The sequence below is a fragment of the Ranitomeya imitator genome, chromosome 2 (assembly GCF_032444005.1).
Source record: "Ranitomeya imitator isolate aRanImi1 chromosome 2, aRanImi1.pri, whole genome shotgun sequence".
Lineage (NCBI taxonomy): Eukaryota > Metazoa > Chordata > Amphibia > Anura > Dendrobatidae > Ranitomeya > Ranitomeya imitator.
In genome coordinates, this window is record NC_091283.1 from 343041057 (window position 1) to 343065894 (window position 24838).

The 24838-nt window shown below is 45.7% G+C and overlaps 1 protein-coding gene across 1 annotated transcript in view; it reads left to right on the forward strand.

The window, feature by feature from the left end:
* The window catches only part of LOC138663696 (oocyte zinc finger protein XlCOF22-like), a 48149-nt gene extending 23836 nt beyond the window's left edge, over positions 1–24313 (forward strand). Inside the window, exons 2-7 of the mRNA XM_069749996.1 lie at positions 7739–7889; positions 8010–8189; positions 8493–8616; positions 8700–8797; positions 12063–12153; positions 22902–24313. Coding sequence (XP_069606097.1) covers positions 7833–7889; positions 8010–8189; positions 8493–8616; positions 8700–8797; positions 12063–12153; positions 22902–24259 — 1908 coding nt within the window. The 5' untranslated portion in view covers positions 7739–7832 and the 3' untranslated portion in view covers positions 24260–24313. The remainder of the gene's footprint in view (positions 1–7738; positions 7890–8009; positions 8190–8492; positions 8617–8699; positions 8798–12062; positions 12154–22901) is intronic.
* Positions 24314–24838: the final 525 nt, after the last annotated feature.

Genomic DNA, 24838 nt, shown 5'->3' on the forward strand with positions numbered 1-24838 from the left:
GCCATGGCCGATGCTGCAATATCATCGGCCACGGCTGGAGACCCCGATCTGGCCCCGCCACCAACTGATGATGGCGATCTTCCGCCACCGTCAGTCTTTCCACCCCTCTGTCCTCTCCTCCGCTACCCTCCCCTCCGCTCCCCCCACAGTCTGATCTCACCTCCCCCCGTACTACCGAGTCCCGGTCTCACTCCTGGTGTCCATCCGTCTTCTCCATGGGCGCCGCCATCTTCCAAAATGGTGGGCGCATGCGCAGTGCGCCCGCCGAATCTGCCAGCCGGCAGATTCATTCCAGGTACATTTTGATCTCTGAGATAGAACCTATCACAGTGATAAAAATTAAAAAAAATAGTAAATACCCCCCCCCCCCCTTTATCACCCCCATAGGTAGGGAAAATAATGAATAAAGAAAATATATTTATTTTTCCACTAGGGTTAGGGTTAGAAATAGGGTTAGGGTTCCAATTAGGGTTAGAATTAGGTTTAGGGTTGCAATTAGGGTTAGCATTGCAATTAGGGTTAGGGTTAGAATTAGGCTATGTGCACATGGTGCGGATTTGGCTGCGGATCGGCAGTGGATTGGCCGCTGCGGATTCATAGCAGTTTTCCATCATGTTTACAGTACCATGTAAACCTATGGAAAACCAAATCCGCTGTGCCCATTGTGCGGAAAATACAGTGTTGAAACGTTACGTTGTATTTTCCACACCATGTCAATTCTTTGTGTGGATTCCACAGCGTTTTACACCTGTTCCTCAATGGGAATCCGCAGCTGAAATCCACGCAAAAAACACTGGAAATCCATGGTAAATCAGCACGCAACGTGGGCACATAGCCTTAGGGTTAGGTTTGGAATTCGGGTTAGGATTGGACTTAGGGTTAATATTAGGGTTAGGGGTGTGATGGGGTTAGGGTTGTGGTTAGGGGTGTGTTGGGGTTAGGGTTCTGATTAGGGTTATGTTAGAGTTGGGATTAGGGTTAGGGGTGTGTTGGGGTTAGAATTGAGGGGTTTCCACTGTTTAGGTACATCAGGGGGTCTCCAAACGCGTCATGGCGCCACCATTGATTCCAGCCAATCTTGGTTCAAAAAGTCAAATGATGCTCCCTCCCTTCCAAGCCCCGACATGCGCCCAAACAGTGGTTCCCCCCCCCACATATGGGGTACCAGCGCACTCAGGACAAACTGGACCACAACTTTTGGGGTCCAATTTCTCCTGTTACCCTTGTGAAAAAAAAAATTGCGGGCTAAAAAATAATTTTTGAGGAAAGAAAAATGATTTTTTTATTTTCACGGCTCTGCGTTATAAACTTCTGTGAAGCACTTGGGGGTTCAAAGTGCTCACCACACATCTAGATAAGGTCCTTGGTGGGTCTAGTTTCCAAAATGGGGTTACTTTGTGGGGGTTTCTACTGATTACTCACATCAGGGGCTCTGCAAACGTAACATGACGCCCGCAGACAATTCCATCAAAGTCTGCATTCCAAAACGTCACTACTTCCCTTCCGAGCCCCAACATGTGCCCAAACAGTGGTTCCCCCCCACATATGGGGTATCGGCGTACTCAGGACAAACTGGAAAACAACTTTTGTTTTCCAATTTCTCCTGTTACCCTTGTGAAAATAAAACATTGCAGGCTAAAAAATAATTTTTGAGGAAAGAAAAATGATTGTTTATTTTCACAGCTCTGTGTTATAAACTTCTGTGAAGCACTTGGGGGTTCAAAGTGCTCACCGCACATCTAGATTAGTTCCTTGGGAGATCTAGTTTCCAAAATGGGGTCACGTGTGGGGAGCTCCAATGTTTAGGCACATAGGGGCTCTCCAAATGCGATATGGTATCCGCTAACGATTGGAGCTAATTTTTCATTCAGAAAGTCAATGTAACAACCCTGCTGGCATCACTGCATGGCCTCCCATCCTACACCTGCATTACACTCAAACTCACTTCTCTGGGCCATATTGTGACTTCTCTCTGCTGCCAGCCCCATGCTGTGTGCCTCATGTCTGCTGCTTGCTCTGTGCATGATCTGTCTGTGTGCATATGGGGGCGGCGCCGGCAACTCCTGTGTCTTATTGAGACTTGCTAAGGTGTCCCCGGCCAATCGCCATGAGGCTTCCTGTATTTAAGACATCCCCACCCATTGGTGGAGGCCTGTGCATCTTACTCCCTCAGTCAGTTCTTAGTTGCTGAGGTGCCATGCCCTGTCTCTGTTAGGGTATGTGTCCACGTTCATGATTGCATCAGGATTTGGTCAGGATTTTATGCAGGTAAAATCCTGACCAAATCTGCACCTGAGGTCACTGGCAGGTCACTTGCGTTGTCCTTGCGTTGTTTCAGCAATGTAAGGACATGCTGCGTTCTTAAAAGATGCACCGCATGTCCGCTTCCGCGGGTCTGCTGCATGCGTCTTTTAATGAATAGTGGAGACGGGATTTCATGAAATCCCCCTCCACTATGCTGTAACATCTGGACGCCGCGTGTTTGATGCTGCAGCTCAACGCAGCGTCAACCACGCAACATTTCCTGAACGTGGAAACATACCCTTAGGGTATGTTTCCACGTTCAGGAAACGCTGCGTGTTTGACGTGGAAACATACCCTTAGGGTATGTTTCCACGTTCAGGAAATGCTGCGTGTTTGACGCTGCATTGGGCCGCAGCGTCAAACACGCAGCATCCAGATGTTACAGCATAGTGGAGGGGATTTCATGAAATCCCGTCTCCACTATGCATTAAAAGATGCATGCGGCATACCCGCGGAAATGGACATGCGGCTCATTAAAGAACGCAGCATGTCCTTACATTGCTGAAAGAACGCAAGGACAACGCAAGTGACCTGCCAGTGAACTCAGGTGCAGATTTGGTCAGGATTTTACCTGCATAAAATCCTGACCAAATCCTGATGCAATCCTGAACGTGGACACATACCCTTACTCTTGTGTCCGCCACCCAGTGGGGCTTAGTACACTGGCTTGTGTCTTTGTGTAGCCACCCAGTGGGGCTTCGTACGGTGGCCTATGTCTGCCACCCAGTGGGGTGTCGTACCCTGGCTTGTGTCTGTGTTTCTTTGCCTTGTCCCGTTCCTGACTCTGTCTTAGTCTAGTCCTGTTCCTGTGTTCGTTTATATCCCTGTCTTGCTTTGCTTTCTCTGCTGTGTGTACTCTGTCTTGCTTTGCTCTGCACTCTGTATCTAGCTCTGTTCTGCACTCTGTGTCTTACTTTGCTCTGCTTTCGTCTCTGCTCTCTGCGACCTTGCTTTGCTCGTTGCTCTGCATTCTGTGACCTTGCTCTGCACTCTGTGGTTTTGCACTCAGCTCTGCACTCTGACTTTGCTCTGCTCTCAGCTCTGCACTCTGTGGCTCCGCTCCTTATTGTTCTACCTTGCTCCGCTTCTTGCTGTTCTTCCCTGCTTGTCTCCTGCGTCTCTGCACTTGGCTCTTGCGTCTTTGCTCTTGGCTCCGCCTCCTGCTCTTGGATTCGCCTCCTTCGTTTCCGTACTTGGCTCCGGCTCCTGTGTTTCCGCACTTGGCTTCGCCTCCTGCTCTTGGATCCACCTCCTGCGTTTCAGCACTTGGCTCCGCCTCCTGCCATTGGCTTCACCTCCTGCGTTTGCATACTTGGCTCCACCTCCTGCGTTACTGCACTTGGCTCTGCCTCCTGCTCTTGGCCCCGCCTCCTGCGTTTCGGTTATTGGCTCTAGCTACTGTGCTTCCGCTTTGCATCCGTTCTTGCGGTTTTTCTCTACCTATTCATAAGTCCTCCTGTCTGAACAGGTTCTTACCTGTTTTACATACCTGCCTGCAGACCGGTCCCTACCGGTTCTTCCAGTGTACCAGCCTTGTCTGCCAGTCCTGCTAGAGCCAGCCTTACCTGCCTGCCAACCAGAGAGCCAGCCGTGCCCGCCTGCCTGCCAGTGTCTCTGTTGCACCTGTCCGCCTGCCTGTGTCCCAGCCGTGCCTGCCTGTCTGCCAGAGTGCCAGCCGTGCCCGCTTGCCTGTCTAAGTTCCGTTCCTGGTGGGATCAGCAGTCACATCAAGACACCACCCTGGAGTGGTACCTGGTAGCTTCCTGCCGCACAAGTCTGACCTCACCATCAGAGGCTGCAGCGAATACCAGGGAAGCTACTTAGTTACGCCCCTTCCAGTGGAGCGTGACAGTCAAATGTCGCTCCTTCCCTTCCGAGCCTTGCCGTGTGCCCAAACAGTGGTTTACCCCCACATGTAAAGTATCGGTGTACTCAGGAGAAATTGCCCAACAAATTTTACGATCCATTTTATCCTGTTGCCCATGTGAAAATGAAAAAATTGAGGCTAAAAGAATTTTTTTTTGTGAAAAAAAAGTACTTTTTCATTTTTACGGATCAATTTGTGAAGCATCTGGGGGTTCAAAGTGCTCACTATGCATCTCGATAACTTCCTTGGGGGGTCTAGTTTCCAAAATGGGGTCACTTGTGGGGGGAGCTCCAATGTTAAGGCACACAGGGGCTCTCCAAACGCGACATGGTGTTCGCTAAAGATTCGAGCTAATTTTTCATTCAAAAAGTCAAATGGCGCTCCTTCCCTTCCAAGCCTTGCCGTGTGCCCAAACGGTGGTTTACCCCCACATGTGAGGTATCGGTGTAAGATATTGCCCAACAAATTGTAGGATCCATTTTATGGGGAGTCTAGTTTCCAAAATCGGGTCACTTGTGGGGAAGCTCCAATCTTTAGGCACACAGGGGCTCTCCAAACGTGATATGGTGTCCGCTGTTGTGAATTCTGCTCTTGGGCTCCCTCCGGTGGTTATGAGTGGTAGTGCTGCGGTAGTTGGATCGCAGCATTTATCAGGTGTATCTATTTTTTGCAATTTGGGCTGGGCTATATAGCCTTGCTTTATCCTTTAGTCAGTGCCAGTTGTCCATTGTTTTTGGAGGATTCACATCCCTTCTGGTCTCTCCTGTTTGCTGTGCTTTTCTTCAACGATAAGTCCTGGCTTTGTTTTTGCTGTCCACCTGCTGTGGACCTTATAGTTCTGTGCATTTTCATGTTTTTGTCTTGTCCAGTTTAGTCTGTGAAGGATTTTTTGCAGCCTAGCTATTTCTCTGGAGATGCAGATATACCCTCCATGTCTTTAGTCAGATGTGGTGTTTTGTATTTTCTGTGGTGGATATTTTCTAGTGTTTTAATACTGACCGCATAGTACTCTGTTCTATTCTTTCTTTTTAGCTAGTATGGCCTCCTATGCTAAATCCTGATTTCATTTCTGCGTATGTTATTTCCATCTCCTCTCACAGTCAATATTTGTGGGGGGCTGTCTTTCCTTTGGGGATTTTCTCTGAGGCAAGATAGGTTTCCTGTTTCTGTCTTTAGGGGTAGTTATTTCTTAGGCTGTGTCGAGGGGTCTAGGGAGTGTTAGGTACCACGGCTACTTCTAGTTGTGCTGTTAAGTTCAGGGTTTGCGGACAGTACAGGTTCCACCTTCTCCAGAGTATGTCTCATGCTGCTCCAAGGCCACCAGATCATAACAGTCCGCTATAGATTGGAGCCAAATTTTCATTCAAAAAATCAAATGGCGCTCCTTCCCTTCCGAGCCCTGTCATGCGCCCATACAGTGGTCCCCTCCCACATATGGGGTATCTGCGTACTCAGGACAAATTGTACAACAACTTTCAGGGTCCTGTTGCCAAAGATAATTTTTGTGACTAAAAATTGAAATGTTCATTTTTCTTTCCTTGTTGCTGCTGTGAAACACCTGAAGGGTTAATAAACTTCTTGAATGTGGTTTTGAGCACCTTGAGGGGTGCAGTTTTTAGAATGGTGTCACTTTTGGGTATTTTCAGCCATATAGACCCCTCAAACTGACTTCAAATGTGAGGTGGTCCCTAAAAAAATGGTTTTGTAAATTTTGTTGTAAAAATGAGAAATTGCTGGTCAAATTTTAACCCTTATAACTTCCTAGCAAAAAAAAAATTGTTTCCAAAATTGTGCTGATGTAAAGTAGACATTTGTGAAATGTTATTTATTAACTATTTTGTGTCACATAACTCTCTGGTTTAACAGAATAAAAATTCCAAATTTGAAAATTGTGAAATTTTCGCCAAAATTCCGTTTATCTGTGAAAAAGCGCAAAAATTATCGACCTACATTTACCACTAGCATGAAGCCCCATATGTCACGAAAAAACAATCTCAGAATCGCTAGGATCCGTTGAAGTGTTCCTGAGTTATTACCTCATAAAGGGACACTGGTCATAATTGCAAAAAATGGCCAGGTAATTAAGGTCAAATTAGGCTGGGTCATGAAGGGGTTAATACCCTCAGAGAACACTGTGATATACTTGTGGTTGACCCGGATCTCAAAAGTGCTGTTGAATCTACTCCCACAGTAACTTTCAGAAAGAGTCAGTCAATTCGGGACAATTTAGTGCATATTTTCTCTAAAAAAAAAAACTTTCACCCAAGGGGACTTGGCTAGATAGAAGAATCTATGGTTTCTTTAGATGTGGAGAACGTTGTATATGTAATTAGATGAGGTCATGTAAATCTTTCCCTCGTTTTTCCACGGTTAAAACCTTTTTCCATAGAGATCATTCCATCTGTAAAACCTCATAACTTGTATATGTGGCCACATGCACTTGCCCTCTAGATTATGTAGGCAAGACCAAGAGGGAGTTTCAGTGGAAGAGCATTTGGGTGATATACGTCATGGCTGGGACACCCCATTAGCGAGACACATGAACAGTGTACATCAAGGTGAAACCAGAGACATCTTCTTTTGTATCATTGAGGTGGTTAAACCCAATGTGAGAGGAGGTGATCACAATAGATGTGTCCTCAAAAAAGAAAGTGAGTGGATTTTTAGACTATATTCATGAGCTCCTAAGGGACTCAATGAGAAAATTTCCTACCATCCATCCCACCAGCTTCCCAACAGCTAATTAATAAATACTCATCTAGCCACATTCTTGGTGCGGATACTAATGATACCAGGATCTATGAGATATTTATCACACAATAGTTGGATAGGCAGGAGTGTATCATCCATAAAGGTAGCCCACGTGACCACTATGGTGCCATTGAATTAAGAGGGCTCAGTGCAGCTCAGCAATGGGTTCCCTCTCCTTCCCCATCATCACAATTTCAGTGATATCCATATTCCCATGATGGTGATATCATTGAATAGATTAGTAAATTGGGGAGTCGAATGCTCCCGATCCACCATTAAACCTTCTTCTGTGAGTTTGAGAATTCATGAACTTCAGGCACAATTACGTCACTATATCACACCTGTAGTATGGCGCCTCTTTACTCACTTCACTGATCGGAGCAGCATACCTAGGGAACGGGAATGGTTGAGTAGTGTGCATATTTTTTAAAGAATTATGGGTGACATCATATTAAGTGAAGGGCTCTGGGAGCTCTCATACTGAGTGAGCGGCTGGAGGGGCCTTTATACTGAGTGGGAGGCTGTAGTGGACTCCATACTAAGTGGGGGTTCTCATTTTGTGTAGCAGGCTGATGTGGCCATAATACTATATATGGTCTGTGGGCGCCATCATACTGTGTGTGTGCACTCATTGTGAGCTACATGGGCACACAAGAGAAACAGGCAATCCTTGCTGGTGTTGCATCTGTCTACTGCCGCAGAAGATGTAGCCGCAGGAACTTGAACATATTATCCGAGCATGCCTAAGATACTCTGATAACACGTTATCCAAGCATGTCCGCTCATAACTAATTGGTTCATGTTCTTCTCATTAAGGTCTCTACAATATTGGATCCTCTCAGTGAAGATCTTCTATGCAAGAGAATTTTCTTGATTTTTCCCATCAGTGATAGATAAGGACAGAGACAAGATGGCGGAGAGGATATTACATCTCACCCTAGAGATCCTCTTCCGGCTTACTGGAGAGGTGAGAGATGATGATCACATTACATCATATCTATGGAATTAACAGATGGACAGAACTGGAGAGGGGAGAACTCTGGAAATGTCTGTAGTGAGATTTATTAATGTGTCTCTCCATAACCAGGATTACACAGTAGTAAAGAAGACCTCTAGTGAGCGCTGTCAGGACCCTGTGTCTGACGGATGGGGAAGACCCCTTAGCCCAATCACAGGGCCTCCACCTCACCCCCTGATACATGAGGACATCAATGACCAGAAGATCCTAGAACTCGCCTACAATATGATTGAGCTGCTGACTGGAGAGGTGACACTGCTGGGAATGCTGGGACATTATACAGTAATGCTATGAAGGGATTGGGGGATGACTGTATCATTGTATATCCTCACAAAGGAACAGCGCTCCACCGGGTGTAATAGTCCAAAAGAAAACTTTATTCAGCCATATAACATCAGTAACGTTTCGACCATATGCTGGTCTTTTTCAAGCATTGCTGTTCCTTTGTGAGGATATTGACGTGTTACCCAGGAGGGTCCCTGGATATGGAACGAGCGCCCGTATAATTGAGTGCTGTCGGTCACCTGTTTGCTGTATCATTGTATATGTCAGGTTCCTATAAGGTGTCAGGATGTCGCCATCTATTTCTCCATGGAGGAGTGGGAGTATTTAGAAGGACACCAAGATCTGTACAAGTACATCATGAGGGAAATTCCCCAGCCCCTCACATCACCAGGTAATAGACAGAAATAAATACACACGGCCTATGATTATACGAATGTAAAGAATGAATTCAGTCCCTGTATGTGTTTCCTTCAGATCTATCCAGTAAGAGGACAACACCAGAGAGATGTCCCCGTCCTTTTTTTCCACAGGACTGTAAACAAGAAGATCCCAATGTCCCTCAGGATCATCAGGTAGATGGAGAGAAGGTGTCATGAGATCTCCCCTATTATGTGTAGACGGCTGTGACGCTCCTGTGTTCAGTCTTGTTTTATCCACCAGTATTATATGTTTTACTAGCTATTGAACCCGTTCTACACCCGGGTGGCGAGCATTTATATTGGTATATTGTCTCCATCCTGGTATGTGCTGCTCCATCCTGCGTCCCCATCCTGTCATGCGCTGTGTCATGATCCCAATGGCAGGGGATCACAAAAGGACAAGCACAAAAAACAAAACAAGCTCTAGGGTGATGGAAACTGAGCTGACCGCGATCCTGAACCTAAACACACAACTAGCTGTAGCCGGGGAACGTGCCTACGATGATTCCTAGACGTCTCGCACCAGCCGAAGGACTAACTTCCCCTATTAGAAGAAACACAGACCTCTCTTGCCTCCAGAGAAACACCCCACAGAAATAGCAGCCCCCCACATGTAATGACGGTGAAATGAGAGGAAAGCACATACGTAGTTATGAAAACAGATTCAGCAAAATGAGGCCCGCTAAAGCTAGATAGCAGAGGATACAAAAGTGAACTGCGCGGTCAGCGAAAAACCCTACAAAAAACCATCCTGAAATTACTTGAACTCATGTGCCAACTCATGGAACATGAGGAGTAATATCAGCCCACTAGAGCAACCAGCAAAAAGGAATCACATATCTGCAAGCTGGACTAAGACAAAAATTAAGCAAAACGTGGAACAGGAAAATCAAAAACTTAGCTTGTCCTGAAGATTACAGAAGCGGGAAGCAGAGGTAACAAGACACACTGATTACATTGATAGCCGGCGAGGAAATGACAAGAAAGCCAGGTTAAATAGGAAACTCCCATATCCTGATAGAACAGGTGGACACCAGAGACTGCAGAAAACACAAGTCACCCAGTACCATCTGTAACCACCAGAGGGAGCCCAAAAACAGAATCCACACCTCGCTGCTCCATCCTGCGTCCCCATCCTGTCATGTGCTGCTCCATCCTGCGTCCCCATCCTGTCATGCGCTGCTCCATCCTGCGTCCCCATCCTGTCATGTGCTGCTCCATCCTGCGTTCCCCTTCCTGTCATGCGCTGCTCCCATCCTGCGTCCCCTTCCTGTCATGCGCTGCTCCCATCCTGCGTCCCCATCCTGTGATGCGCTGCTCCCATCCTGTGATGCGCTGCTCCCATCCTGCGTCCCCATCCTGTCATGTGCTGCTCCATCCTGCGTCCCCATCCAGTCATGCGCTGCTCCATCATGCGTCCCCATCCTGTCATGCGCTGCTCCATCCTGCGTCCCCATACTTATGTGCTGCTGCATCCTGCGTCCCCATCCTTATGTGCTGCTCCCATCCTGCGTCCCCATCCTTATGTGCTGCTCCATCCTGCGTCCCCATCCTGTTATGTGCTGCTCCATCCTGCGTCCCCATCCTTATGTGCTGCTCCATCCTGCGTCCCCATCCTTATGTGCTGCTCCATCCTGCGTCCCCATCCTTATGTGCTGCTCCATCCTGCGTCCCCATCCTTATGTGCTGCTCCCATCCTGCGTCCCCATCCTTATGTTCATGCTGCATCCTGCGTCCCCATCCTTATGTTCATGCTGCATCCTGCGTCCCCATCCTTATGTGCTGCTCCATCCTGCGTCCCCATCCTTATGTGCTGCTCCATCCTGCGTCCCCATCCTTATGTGCTGCTGCATCCTGCGTCCCCATCCTTATGTGCTGCTCCCATCCTGCGTCCCCATCCTTATGTTCATGCTGCATCCTGCGTCCCCATCCTTATGTGCTGCTGCATCCTGCGTCCCCATCCTTATGTTCATGCTGCATCCTGCGTCCCCATCCTTATGTTCATGCTGCATCCTGCGTCCCCATCCTTATGTGCTGCTCCATCCTGCGTCCCCATCCTTATGTGCTGCTCCATCCTGCGTCCCCATCCTTATGTGCTGCTCCCATCCTGCGTCCCCATCCTTATGTGCTGCTCCATCCTGCGTCCCCTTCCTGTTATGTGCTGCTCCATCCTGCGTCCCCATCCTTATGTGCTGCTCCCATCCTGCGTCCCCATCCTTATGTGCTGCTCCATCCTGCGTCCCCATCCTGTTATGTGCTGCTCCATCCTGCGTCCCCATCCTTATGTGCTGCTCCATCCTGCGTCCCCATCCTTATGTGCTGCTCCATCCTGCGTCCCCATCCTTATGTGCTGCTCCATCCTGCGTCCCCATCCTTATGTGCTGCTCCATCCTGCGTCCCCATCCTGTTATGTGCTGCTCCATCCTGCGTCCCCATCCTTATGTGCTGCTCCATCCTGCGTCCCCATCCTTATGTGCTGCTCCATCCTGCGTCCCCATACTGTTATGTGATGCTGCATCCTGCGTCCCCATCCTTATGTGCTGCTCCATCCTGCGTCCCCATCCTTATGTGCTGCTCCATCCTGCGTCCCCATCCTTATGTGCTGCTCCATCCTGCGTCCCCATACTGTTATGTGCTGCTCCATTCTGCGTCCCCATACTGTTATGTGCTGCTCCATCCTGCGTCCCCATCCTTATGTGCTGCTCCATCCTGCGTCCCCATCCTTATGTGCTGCTCCATCCTGCGTCCCCATCCTTATGTGCTGCTCCATCCTGCGTCCCCATCCTTATGTGCTGCTCCATCCTGCATCCCCATCCTTATGTGCTGCTCCATCCTGCGTCCCCATCCTTATGTGCTGCTCCATCCTGCGTCCCCATCCTTATGTGCTGCTCCATCCTGCGTCCCCATACTGCCTCTGACCCGCTCGGCGCCGAGTGCTGGGGGGCCTGAGCAGGCGGGGACACCGGCGCGCTGTGGGGGTCAGGTGCCGGTGTCGCCGCCAGCTCAGGCCCCCCAGCACTTACTATACTCACCTGTCCGGCGTTCCATTAAGCGCGTCATCGCGCCCTCTGAACTGAAGGTCACAGGCCGAAGACCGGGAAGATGGCGCCGCTCAGCGATGGAACGGGGACAGGTGAATATAGGCCGATACTCACCCTCCTGGCGGTCCCTGCTTCTGCGGTGGAGATCGCGGTGTGCGTTCAGTGTGAACGCACACCGCGATCTCCCGGGAGCGTCGCTCTGTGAGGCCCAGACTGTGCCGGCGCTTGCGCAGTCTATAGAGGCTTCGGACAGAGTGACGCTCCCAGCGTTATATTATAGATACTTGTGTCATGAGAACGGTGGAAATGTCAGGATTAGAGCTGATCATAGATGTGACTTCTCCGTCTGTCAGTGACTTTTACAATATGTGTTTCAGGGTGAAGATCTGACCCATATTAATACTACAGAGACATATGTGAGGTTTGATGAGCGGTGTAAAGGGGAGATTCCTACATATGACTACTCAGGTGAGTAACAACCCTTAAATGCAGAGAAGTCACAAAGTCTTCTTGGTCACCGGCTGTGGCTGCTTTATCGGTCGTGTAGTTTGGCCGTATCACAATCGTGTGATCACCATTTTGCCTCTAGACCACAACATTCTTTTCCACCCAAAACTGTTCAAATGAATTCGGGCATTGAAAGCCCTTTTCTGTAGAACTTACAACCTGGAGGATCCACCTATTACTTGTGATTAGAAAATGCTGACCGTTACCTGCCCAGATCTGCAAATTACAAAGCCAAATTACAGTGTTCATAGAATGTGCTGACAAATTAGTAAATCAGTTGAAGAAAAATATGATGGGACTGTAAGAGAAAGTGTAGGGCCGTCGACTCTGCGTGCAGTCCCTCTACTCCAGCAGAGATGCCAGAGTACTCACCGCTGCAGCCCCCGTCCTTCTCAGTCTCCTCCTTCCGGGTCAGCAGCTGCCCGGGGAGTGTGCAGTGCACGCAGGACCCTGGGCACTGTGCTTAAGGCACACACGCACACTTCCCCTTTCTAAAAGGGGCAGCTCATGTTCACCAGCATGGAGGTGCCTGTGCAATGTTGAGTTTGTTTCCTAACACTCCCAGTGCATGTATCACTGTACACTGCCAATGTTTATCTCTGCGTCAGCTGGTTCCGCTGCACCTGCCAGTACGCATCTCTATGTCAGCCGGTCCCGCTGCACCTTCCATTTCTTATCCTTACATCATCCGGTCCTGATGCACCTGCCAGTTCTCATCTCTACATCTACCGGTCCTGCAGCACCTGCCAGCGCTCACCTCTACGTCACCTGGTCCAATTGCACTGGCTAGCAAACATCTCTCCTTCAGCCGATCCAGCCTGCATTCCTGCTACCTCTCTTCTTACTCTGCCTACCTCCATCTATTAGACATTCCCTCAGGCCACCCCAGCTTACCTGTTTCTAAAATTCAGCTCCCATCTCCCCATAGTCAGTCCTGGAGTAGCACCTGGACCACCTCCCTTGTCTCTCCTCGTGTCTCGGTAACATATGCTGCTGCGTATCCGTGGTCAGATTGGGTGAGGCTTCTAGTCAAGCCCCTCCAGATCTTGCTTGGGCTCCGGAACAGTGGTTCCACCACCAAGCCCGATATAGAAAGTGGAGGGTAATGATGGTGTTGGCTTCCTAGAACCCTGATATCATATTGGATGAATCTACATTCTCTCCCTTCTGTGCTGCTGAATGTGCTCATATGGTCCCTACAAGACCAGGTCCAGTCTTTCTGGCCAAACTTCACTTTTATGATCGACAACATTAAATGTGCAGTGAGGGCCAAGTGTGAATTTCTGTGCAATAACAGCAAAGTTTCCCTTTATCCTTACTCTATCCTGTAATTAAGCAGGTAGAAGTAGCTGATCTTGAATTTATCCTCCTCTACATTCACTCTGTATTTTGATGGCACATACAGCTCTGGAAAAAATTAAGAGACCACTGCAAAATTTTCAGTTTGTTTTTTTTCTTTATAGGTATATTTTTGAGTAAAATGTAAATTGTTCTTTTATTCTATAAACTACTGACAACTAGTGATGAGCGAGTGTACTCGTTGCTCGGGTGGTCTCCGAGTATTTGTAACTGCTCGGAGATTTAGCTTTCATCGCGGCAGCTGAATGATTTACAGCTACTAGCCAGGTTGAGTACATGTGGGGGTTGCCTGGTTGCTAGGGAATCCCCACATATAATCAAGCAGGCTAGTAGCTGTAAATCATTTAGCTGCCACAATGAAAACTAAATCTCCGAGCAGTTACAAAAATTTGGACACCACCCGAGCGTGCTCAGGAAAACCCGAGCAACGAGTACACTCGCTCATCTCTACTGACAACATGTCTCCGAAGTTCCAAGCAATAAAAGTTGTATTTATTTTCTGAAAATGAGAAATGGTCAAAATAACAAAAAAATGCATTGCTTGCACACCTCAAATAATGCAAAAAAAAAAAACAACAAGTTCATAATCATTTAGAAACAACAATACTACTGTTTTAACTCAGGGAGAGTTTAGAAATCAATATTTTGTATTTTTCCACCAGTCTTTCACACTGCTTTTGGGTGACGTTATGCCACTCCTGGTACAAAAATTTAAGCAGTCCTTCTTTGTTTGATGGCTTGTGACTATCCATCTTCCTCTTGATTACATTCCAGAGGTTTTCAATGGGGTTCAGGACTGGAGATTGGGCTAGCCCTGACAGGGATTTGATGTGGTGGTCCTTCATCCACACCTTGATTGACATAGCTGTGTGGCATGGTGCATTGTCCTGCTGGAAAAACCAGTCCTCAGAGTTGGGGATCATTGCCTGAGCAGAAGGAGTCAACTGTTTTTCATGGATAACCTTGTATGTGAATTAACACATGTGGAATTATACACTTAACAAAAAAGTGTGAAACAACTGAAAATATGTCTTATATTCTAGGTTCTTCAAAGTAGCCACCTTTTGCTTTGATGACTGCTTTGCACACTCTTGGCATTCTCTTGATGGGCTTCAAGAGGTAGTCACCGGGTATTGTTTTCACTTCACAGGTGTGCCCTGTAATAAAGGGGCCCTGTACTATGAGAACAAACGGTTTCCTCACTTCCTGTCTTCCATAGTTGGGTCCTATGTATCTATTACAGGAAACAGAACAAAACGTTATGATTCTTATAAAGTGGCAACAAAAATTCCAAAAAGAGTCTCCGTGCTGAAGGGGTTAATGTCCCCTGCGCCCAGTAATGGGGAATCTCCAGCACCTACCTCCACCTGCAGAGCCGCACTCCACATATATGGCTGCTTTGTGTGCACAGGACCTGTGATGAGGTCACAGGAGGGGAGGAGTCAGGGGTCACATGATCAGGGGCCACAGTGAATGCAGGACTTTGCTGTGCTGGTTGTCATGGTGCTGGATGAGGGGAAGTTTATGTGTGGGGTCAGTCAAGAGGCGGCCTCTCCAAATATCAATTAAGGCTCTTTAAAGGGGTTGTGCCACCATAGAGCATATAAGTAATCATGTAGACATCATGTAAAGAAATGCTTTTGTAAATTAAACCTATTACAAATGATGACCCATTCAAAACATACTGTATTTACAGTTGATGGTTAGTGTGGGCCCCCTGGTGATAGCATTACTGCTATCTATGACCGTCCTTCTAGCCCTCTCTAGAGGCCGAACAGGTACAGTTCCCTCTCCCATGCACAGGGGCGGACACAGACAGTTTGCGGCCCCTGTGCAGGAAATATGTCTGGGCCCCCCTCCTTTTAAGGCGACAAAGCTTAAAATTGTAAATTAACACTGAAGGCATCAAAACGATGAATTATATACTTAAAAAAAGTGTGAACTGAAATTACGTCTTATATTCTAGGTTCTTCAAAGTAGCCACCTTTTGCTTTGATAACTGCTTTGCACACTCCTGGCATTCTCTTTATGAGCTTCAAGAGGTAGTCACCGGGAATGGTTTTCACTTCACAGGTGTGCCCTGTCAGGTTTAATAAGTGGGATTTCTTGCCTTATAAATGGTGTCGGGACCATCAGTTGTGATGTGCAGAAGTCTGGTGGATACACAGCTGATAGTCCTACTGAATAGACTGTTAGAATTTGTATTATGGCAAGAAAAAAGCAGCTAAGTAAAGAGAAATGAGTGGTCATCATTACTTTAAGTAATGAAGGTCAGTCATTCGTAAAATTTGGGAAAACTTTGAAAGTGTCCCCAAGTGCAGTGGCAAAAACCATCAAGCGCTACAAAGAAACTGGCTCACATGAGGACCACCCCTGGAAAGGAAGACCATGAGTCACCTCTGCTTCTGAGGATAAGTTTATCTGAGTCACCAGCCTCAGAAATTGCAGATTAACAGCAGCTCACATTAGAGACCAGGTCAATGCCACACAGAGTTCTAGCAGCAGACATATCTCTACAACAACTGTTGAGGAGACTTTGTGCAGCAGGCCTTCATGGTAAAATAGCTGCTAAGAAACCACTGCTAAGGACAGGCAACAAGCAGAAGAGACTTGTTTGGGCTAAAGAACACAAGGAATGGACATTAGACCAGTGGAAATCTGTGCTTTGGTCTGATGAGTCCAAAATTTTAGATCTTTGGTTCCAACCACCGTGTCTTTGTGAGACGCAGAAAAGGTGAACGGATGGACTCTACATGCCTGGTTCCCGCCGTGAAGCATGGAGGAGGAGGTGTGATGGTGTGGGGGTGCTTTGCTGGTGGCACTGTTGGGGATTTATTCAAAATTGAAGGCATACTGAACCAGCATGGCTACCACAGCATCTTGCAGCGGCATGCTATTCCATCCGGTGTGCGTTTATTTGGACCATCATTTATTTTTCAACAGGACAATGACCCCAAACACACCTCCAGACTGTGTAAGGGCTATTTGACCAAGAAGGAGAGTGATGGGGTGCTACGCCAGATGACCTGGCCTCCACAGTCACCAGACCTGAACCCAATCGAGATGGTTTGGGGTGAGCTGGACCGCAGAGTGAAGGCAAAATGGCCAACAAGTGCTAAGCATCTCTGGGAACTCCTTCAAGATTGTTGGAAGACCATTCCCGGTGACTACCTCTTGAAGCTCATCAAGAGAATGCCAAGAGTGTGCAAAGCAGTCATCAAAGCAAAAGGTGGCTACTTTGAAGAACCTATAATATAAGACATACTTTAAGTTGTTTCACACTTTTTTGTTAAGTATATAATTCCACATGTGTTAATTCATAGTTTTGATGCCTTCAGTGTGAATGTACAATTTTCATGGTCATGAGAATACAGAAAAATCCTTAAATGAGAAGGTGTGTCCGAACTTTTGGCCTGTACTGTATGTCAATCAAGGTGTGGATGAAGGATCACCACATCAAATCCCTGTCATGGCCAGTCCAATCTCCAGAACTGAACACCATTGAAAATCTCTGGAATGTAATGAAGAGGAAGATGGATAGTCACAAGCCATCAAACAAAGAAGAACTGCTTAAATTTTTGTACCAGGAGTGGCATAAGGCCACCCAAAAGCAGTGTGAAAGACTGGTGGAAAGCATGCCAAGACGCATGAAAGCTGCGATTAAAAATCATGGTTATTTGACAAAATATTGATTTCTGAACTCTTTCTGAGTAAAAACATTAGTATTGTTGTTTCTAAATGATTATGAACCTGTTTTTTTGTTTTTTTTGCATTGTTTGAGGTCTGCAAGCAATGCATTTTTTTGTTATTTTGACCATTTCTCTTTTTCAGAAAATAAATACAACATTTATTGCTTGGAACTTCGGAGACATGTTGTCAGTAGTTTATAGAATAAAAGAACAATTTACATTTTACTCAAAAATATACCTATAAAGATAAAAATCAGACGAACTGAAAATTTTGCAGTGGTCTCTTAATTTTTGCGAGAGCTGTATGTGCAGGAAGTAGTGCCGCTATGTGGAAATAACCTCCTTTGGGCACAAAGTTAGTTTTGTCTCATAGGTAGGTTATTGATACAGATGGTGGTTCTGTGTGACCAACACAAATCCCAGCACCCAGTATTGTATATTTGGGGTGGTTACTCTGTCTATCTACTGTATTTTGGTGAGATAACGTTTATCACCAAGTACGGATATTGGTCTATTTAGCCCGCTATTTGATGCCTTATTTTCTGGATCAAACAGGTCAGCTAATTTGTCAGTGATCGACCCATGGTGTGGGTACCTTGGTATTGTAACTGGGCCCTTTGACATCGTCCAGTATTTAGAAAGTTGATACCTCTGTCTTGACAGTGAATGACACGGGGGGGTTATGCTACTTTGCTACTGGTACTCTGGATGTTATATTTAGTTTCTTGCACAATTGCACTTTCCACTTTTTCTTTATGTTGTATGTGAATTTGTATTTAGTTCCCAGTTTGCTAAGACTTACATAGAATTGTGATAAACTATACAAAAACATTGTACCTGTGCCATGATATATCTCTGAGCTGTTTGTGGCTGATGGCTGTAATATACATTTATTCACACCTGCAGGAGATGTGTTCGCATGGCTCAAGCCCTGGTTTCATGGTTTCACTCCATGTCATAAATTCCATTATGTTTTAATTCCTAAGGAATTCAGATTACTGCACAATCTCTCCTGAAATGGGGAACACTAAGGCTGTGTGCACACGTTGCTTTTTTTCGTGGTTTTTTCCCGATAAAAACGCTATAAAACGCAAAAAAAACGCATACAATAAGCATCCCATCAATTAGAATGAATTCCGCATGTTTTGTGCACATGATGCGTTTTTTTCCGCGAAAAAAACGCATCACGGTAAAAAACGCAGCATGTTCATTAATTTCGCGTTTTTTTTTGCGGATTTCCCACTACAAAATGCATTGGGAAGTGTCCGGAAAAAAATGCGGCAAAACCGCGGCAAAAACGCATGCGGTTTTTTTGCGGATTTTTTGTAGAAAATGTCCGGTTTTTCTCAGGAATTTTCTGCGAGAAATCCTGAACGTGTGCACATAGCCTAATACTTTCTCTACTCTTTTGGTCAGGACTCATGGTAGCTCCAATGGTCCAACATAAATGAGTGCAACTCCGGTTTAGTGTTGGTGTTTTTCCCCCAAGCATGCATAGTTATTGGGGATATAACATATCTTTTAATCAGTTAATATCTTTTTTTGCAGGTTCATCCTGTATGATAGTTTGATTGTGGTGGGATCGACCTGCCTCACTTATGTGTCTGTAACTCCCTAGTAGTCTTTAAAAAAAGAAAAAAAAAGGTCTCCATTTCTTATTCCAAATGCCAGATATCTATATTTCAGACGCCTTAGCTTTGCATTATTAAAAACAGTTCTCTTTGAATGTCTAATATTTCTTCTTGAAACTTATCTGACAAAAATATTGGCCCTTCTGATAGTAATAATAATAAATAATCTTTATTTTTCTATAGCGCTAACATATTCAGCAGCGCTTTACAGTTTGCACACATCATCGCTGTCCCCAATGAGGCTCACAATCTAAATTCCCTATCAGTATATCTTTGGAATGTGGGAGGAAACCCACACAAACACAGAGAGAACATACAAACTCTTTGCAGATGTTATCCTTGGTGGGGATTGAACCCAGGACTCCAGCGCTGCAAGGCTGCAGTGCTATCCACTGCGCCACCGTGCTGCCCCATAGTTTAGATTACCAAGAACCACTGAGCCCAATACTCTAATTACCCCAGAGAGGTTTCACCAATAATTACTCATTGTTTACTGATGAAGACTGTTGAGTTTGATCATTTCAGTAGATGTGTTATTGTCTATGATCAGTTTTTGACTACAGTAGTTAGTGCCCAAAATACTCTGATTTACCACTTTCCGCAGCCAGTTTTGTGTTCCTAATCAGGGCCCATTTTTCTGACGTTTGTTACTTTTTGTGGTGATTACTTTGGAATTATTCACAAAGGATAATAAGTAACAAATGGATCTTACACATTATTTTCCAACTTCTCTTGAATCCAACAATACCCTATGTATGGTTGTTAACTACTGTCTGGGCACATGGAAGGATTAAGAAGGGAAGGAGCGACATTTAGCTATTGGAATGCAGATCTTGCTGGAATAGTTTGCAGACACAATGCACTGGAGGCTCTGTTCATGGTAAACTGGCTGCTCAAAAGATGGCTACCACGAACAGGCTTGGCATGATCTACTCCGTTTTCTTTTCCTGATCCCAGGGACTGTCTTGCTCATCACACTTTAACCCCCTTGTAGAGGTCTGTACTCACCCAGCTGCTTTTGAGGTAGGCACAGGAGGTGGTTTTCATGCAAAGTCCAGGCAAGTTTATTCAACTTCATAAACCTCTTCAGGTGGCAAAACAAAAGAGAGCCTTGTCAGGCACAAAGTGAAATACAAACTGAAAACAAACAGTCCATATTGTATTGCTGGTCCGCCTACTCAGGTCAGTGCCTTTAGCAACACACACTGAAGGTGAACACGAACTGCAAGTAAATAGTTCATATAGCACTGCGGTTCTGCCAGCTCAGGTCAGGGTCTTTAGCAATACACACTGGAGGTATCCACACCTCCAGCCACAGACACTGAATGAAAGATATGTGTGGCATTCCCACCCATCTCTTTTGACCGCTCGTAAAACCTGGCCCTGGAATGGCCAAATAACTTTCTCAGCACTTTAGGAGCTGGAGCATACTTTTGAGCTCACATCACCGCAGCTAACAGCTGCGATGACACATATCTCCCCTCAAGGACTTGTCCAGCGGACCTCTTACATACCCTCCCCTCTGCCCAAAGCCGGGATGCTTGGCACCTTCTGCCAATAAACAGTGGACTCTCGACAGAGCGTCAGTATTGCCAAGCAGTTTCCCTGACCTATGCTCCATATGGAAGTTAAAATCCCGAAGTGCTAGGAACCACCTGGTCACTCTGGCATTGTTCCCTTTTTTTCTCCCTCATCCACTTCAGTGGGGCATGGTCTGACACCAGTCTGAACTTCCTGTCCAAGAGGTAGTGCCTTAGAGAGTCCAACGCCCACTTGATGGCTAAACATTCCTTCTCCTCTATGGAATAGTTTTTCTCGCAGGATGATAACTTTCGTCTAAGATACATGATGGGGTGCTCTTCCCCGTTCACCTCTTGCTATAAGACAGCGCCCAGCCCAACATCCGACGCGTCCGTCTGGACTACAAACTCCTTGCAGAAATTGGGGGCTACCAGCACCGGCTGTTTGCACAGGGCCAGTTTCAGTTCCTGGAAGGCCTCTAAGCTTCTGGAGACCACTTAGCCATAGCCAATTTGTGTTCCTTTAAGGAGGTCTGTCAGAGAGGCAGCTACCATGGCTAAGTTTGGGATAAACCAGCGGTGATAGCCCACAATGCCCAGGAATGCCCTGACCTGCTTTTCTGAGAGGAGTTGTGGCCAGCCCTGGATCGCCTCAACTTTATTTATCTGGGGCTTTATTTCTCCCTGCCTACAACATAGCCCAAGTATTTAGCTTTCTCCATTCCCAAGGCACACTTCTTCGGGTTTATTGAAAACGCTGCCTCCCGTAGAACATCAAGTATTGCCTAGACCTTGCTCAGATGGCTTCCCCAATCCAGGCTGAAGATCACAATATTGTCCAGGTAGGCGGCTGCATACCTCTTGTGGGGAGCTAGGATCCGGTCTATGGATCTCTGGAATGTTGCTGGAGCGCCTTGTAACCCAAATGGCATCCTTGTGTATTGGAAGCATCAATCTGGGGTTGAGAACGCAGTCTATTCTTTGGCTTCTTGGGATATGGGGATTTGCCTATACCCTTTTGTGAGGTCAAAGTTAGTAATGTACCAAGCCAGCCCTAGCCTCACAATTAATTCATCAACACAGGGCATGAGTCTTAGAAACCTCATTAAACTTCCGATAGTCGTGCAAAATCGTCATTCCACATCTGGTTTCGGTACTAGGACTGTTGGACTAGACCAGCCACTCTTGGCTTTCTAGACTCCCAGGCTCAGCATCTGCTTCACCTCCTTTGAGATCACCTCTTGGCGTGCTTTGGGAATCCGCTTTGGCCTCCCTTTTATCTGCCAAACCACGCCCCTGGAGTTGGGATATGTGAGCGGTCATTCCAACCCATCTCTTATGATCGGTCGTAAAACCCGGCCATGGAATGGCCAAATAACTATTGCAGCACTATAGGTGCTGGAGCATACTTCTGAGCTCACCTCAATGCAGCTAACAGCCGCAATGACACATATCTCCCCTTAAGGACTTGTCCAGCGGCACCCCTTACATGTTTCTGGACTTACACAGAGACTCCTAGGCTTTGGCCATGGTATTACCTACTCTACTGTGGTGTGACATGGCAAGAAGAATAGTCAGGTAGCCTGGTCAGAACCAGCACGGCAGAGAAAATACAAAATCAGAAGAAAGGAGTAGTCAGTAAACGTGGCAGGGTCACAACAGGATACAAATACACAAGCCAGGAGCTGAGCACAGAGGACTGAACCAGAGGAGAACAAGGCTGTATCTGGCAGCTTCCAGCAGTATGCTTTGAGCTTTAGTAGGGTGTGGTTCTTTCCAGTTGGCTGAAGCAGGGAGCAGACTACTTCAGCGTGACAGCACACACATCAATGTTGCCAGATCAGATGGTACAACAAGTCCCAGGCACGTTAATCTTAGTGGCTGGACACAACCTGTGCAGGCCAGAGCTTATGGTTCCAACGCTCTTCTATTCCCAGCTCTGCCTGCAGAATAAATAAGGCAGTGCCTCTAGACAGAAGCAGATGTCGCAGGAGCAGATCCCAGAGGAGATGGTACACACCATTTGCAGAAGCCCTAACTTGACAAAATGGAAGAAACCAGAGCATTAGAAATCCCCATAAAGTGATTCAATTTTAGAAACAATAGCCCTCAGTGAATTAATCTATAGGAGTAGTGGCTATTTTTACTCTACAGCCACTTTCCGTATAGGAGCACTCAGTGAATGTTGAAGAGTGAAAATTGCACATTTGGCATTTACCCAACACAGAGATGTGTAGAAGTTGTTTTGGTATTATTTTCACTTACATAACATTTTTTTGTGGCTTTTCATTCCATATTTGGGAGGGGCAGAATGAACAAACAGTTGAACACCACACTTTACGGCTTCATCATATGAGGTTTTCTATCAGACTGTGAACTGCCATTGTCTTGGTGAATGATTCAATATTTTTACATAAACTGGCCGTAAAAATGGCATGTTAAGTAGAAATTTAAAAAATATAAATTTTAAGGATATTTTAATAAAAAATATTTGGTTTTATTCTTGGCAGATGACTGTACCAGGAGATCAGAGGGACAACTGACATCTTCAGTTTTTAAATCCGATGATCTTGTGATCCCAGAGGATACAACCGAAGTGAATGCCATTACTCCAGATATACCATCATCCCTTAACAACAAAGATCTGCCATCTGATCCTTTGAAACATGTCCCGTCTTATAATTCATTATTGACTACGAAGGAAAATCAAAGTCACAAAATAAGCATTAAAAAACAAACTGCTCCAAAATCAAATAAGTCCTTTTCTCGTTCAGAACATGGAAATTGTTTTCCCGCTGAAAATTCTTTTCCTACACATAAATTAATTCACACAGCAGGGAACAAATTTTGTTGTTCCAAATGTGGAAAATGTTTTAACCAGAAATCACATCTTGTTAGGCACCAGAAAACTCACACAGGGGAGAAGCCATTTTCCTGTCCAGAATGTGGAAAATATTTTACACAGAAATCGGCTCTTGTTACACATCGGAGAACTCACACAGGGGAGAAGCCTTTTTCCTGTTCAGAATGTGGGAAATATTTCAAAAAGAAATGGAATCTTGTTATACACCATAGAACTCACACAGGAGAGAAGCCTTTTTCATGTTTAGAATGTGGGAAATGCTTTAACCAGAAATCATATTTTGTTAAGCACCAGAGAACTCACACAGGGGAGAAGTCTTTTTCCTGTTCAGAATGTGGGAAATATTTTAACCATAAATGGAATCTAGTTATACACCAAAGAAATCACACAGGGGAGAAGCCCTTTTCATGTTCAGAATGTGGGAAATGTTTTAACCAAAACTCAGATTTGGTTAAGCACCAGATAACTCACACAGGGGAGAAGCCTTATTCATGTTCAGAATGTGGGAAGTGTTTTAATCAAAAATCTAATTTTTTTAAGCACCAGAGAACTCACACAGGGGAGAAGCCTTTTTTCTGTACAGAATGTGAGAAATATTTTTCACTGAAATCAAATTTTATTAAGCACCAGAGAACTCACACAGGGGAGAAACCTTTTTCCTGTACAGAATGTGGAAAATATTTTACACAGAAATCAAATTTTATTAAGCACCAGAGAACTCACACAGGGGAGAAGCCTTTTTCATGTTCAGAATGTGGGAAATGCTTTAACCTGAAATGGAATCTTGTTATACACCAAAGAACTCACACAGGGGAGAAGCCTTTTTCGTGTTCAGAATGTGGGAAATGTTTTAACCAGAAATCAGTTTTTGTTAAGCATCAGAGAACCCACACTGGGGAAAAACCCTTTTCATGCTCAGAATGTGGAAAATGTTTTGTGCAGAAATCATCTCTTCTTAGTCACCAGCACAGTCACACAGGGGAGAAGACTTTCTCATGTTCATAATGTTGGAAATGTTATACACAGAAATCAATTCTTAATAAACATCAGAGAAGTCACACAGGGGAGAATCCTTTTTCATGTTCATAATGTTGGAAATGTTTTAACCAAAAATTATTTGGGGTTGTGCACTCATGTTTGGCCTCCTTAAAATAAAAACACTCATACTGACTGACATTGCCGACGCCATTCCAGCGATGTCGGCACTCATATTCTTGGGACTCATGAGAGACTGTTGCGTCACGTGGGCCCTGTGCTCAATTAGTGCCAGCTCCATTGTCCCTGCCTTTGTACTTTTTGAACATCGAGAGGAAGCCAGGGCTGCAGCTGCTCTTTCACTTCCTCTTAACCCCCGGAGCTTTTTTCGGTTTTGCTTTTTTGTTTTTCGCTCCCCTTCTTCCCAGAGCCATATCTTTTTTAATTTTTCTGACAATATGGCCATGTGAATGCTTGTTTTTTGTGGGACGAGTTGTTCTTTTGAATGACACCATTGATTTTACCATGTCACCATGTCGTGTACTAGAAAACGGGGAAAAAAAATTCCAAGTGCGGTGAAATTGCAAAAAAAAGTGCAATCCCACACTT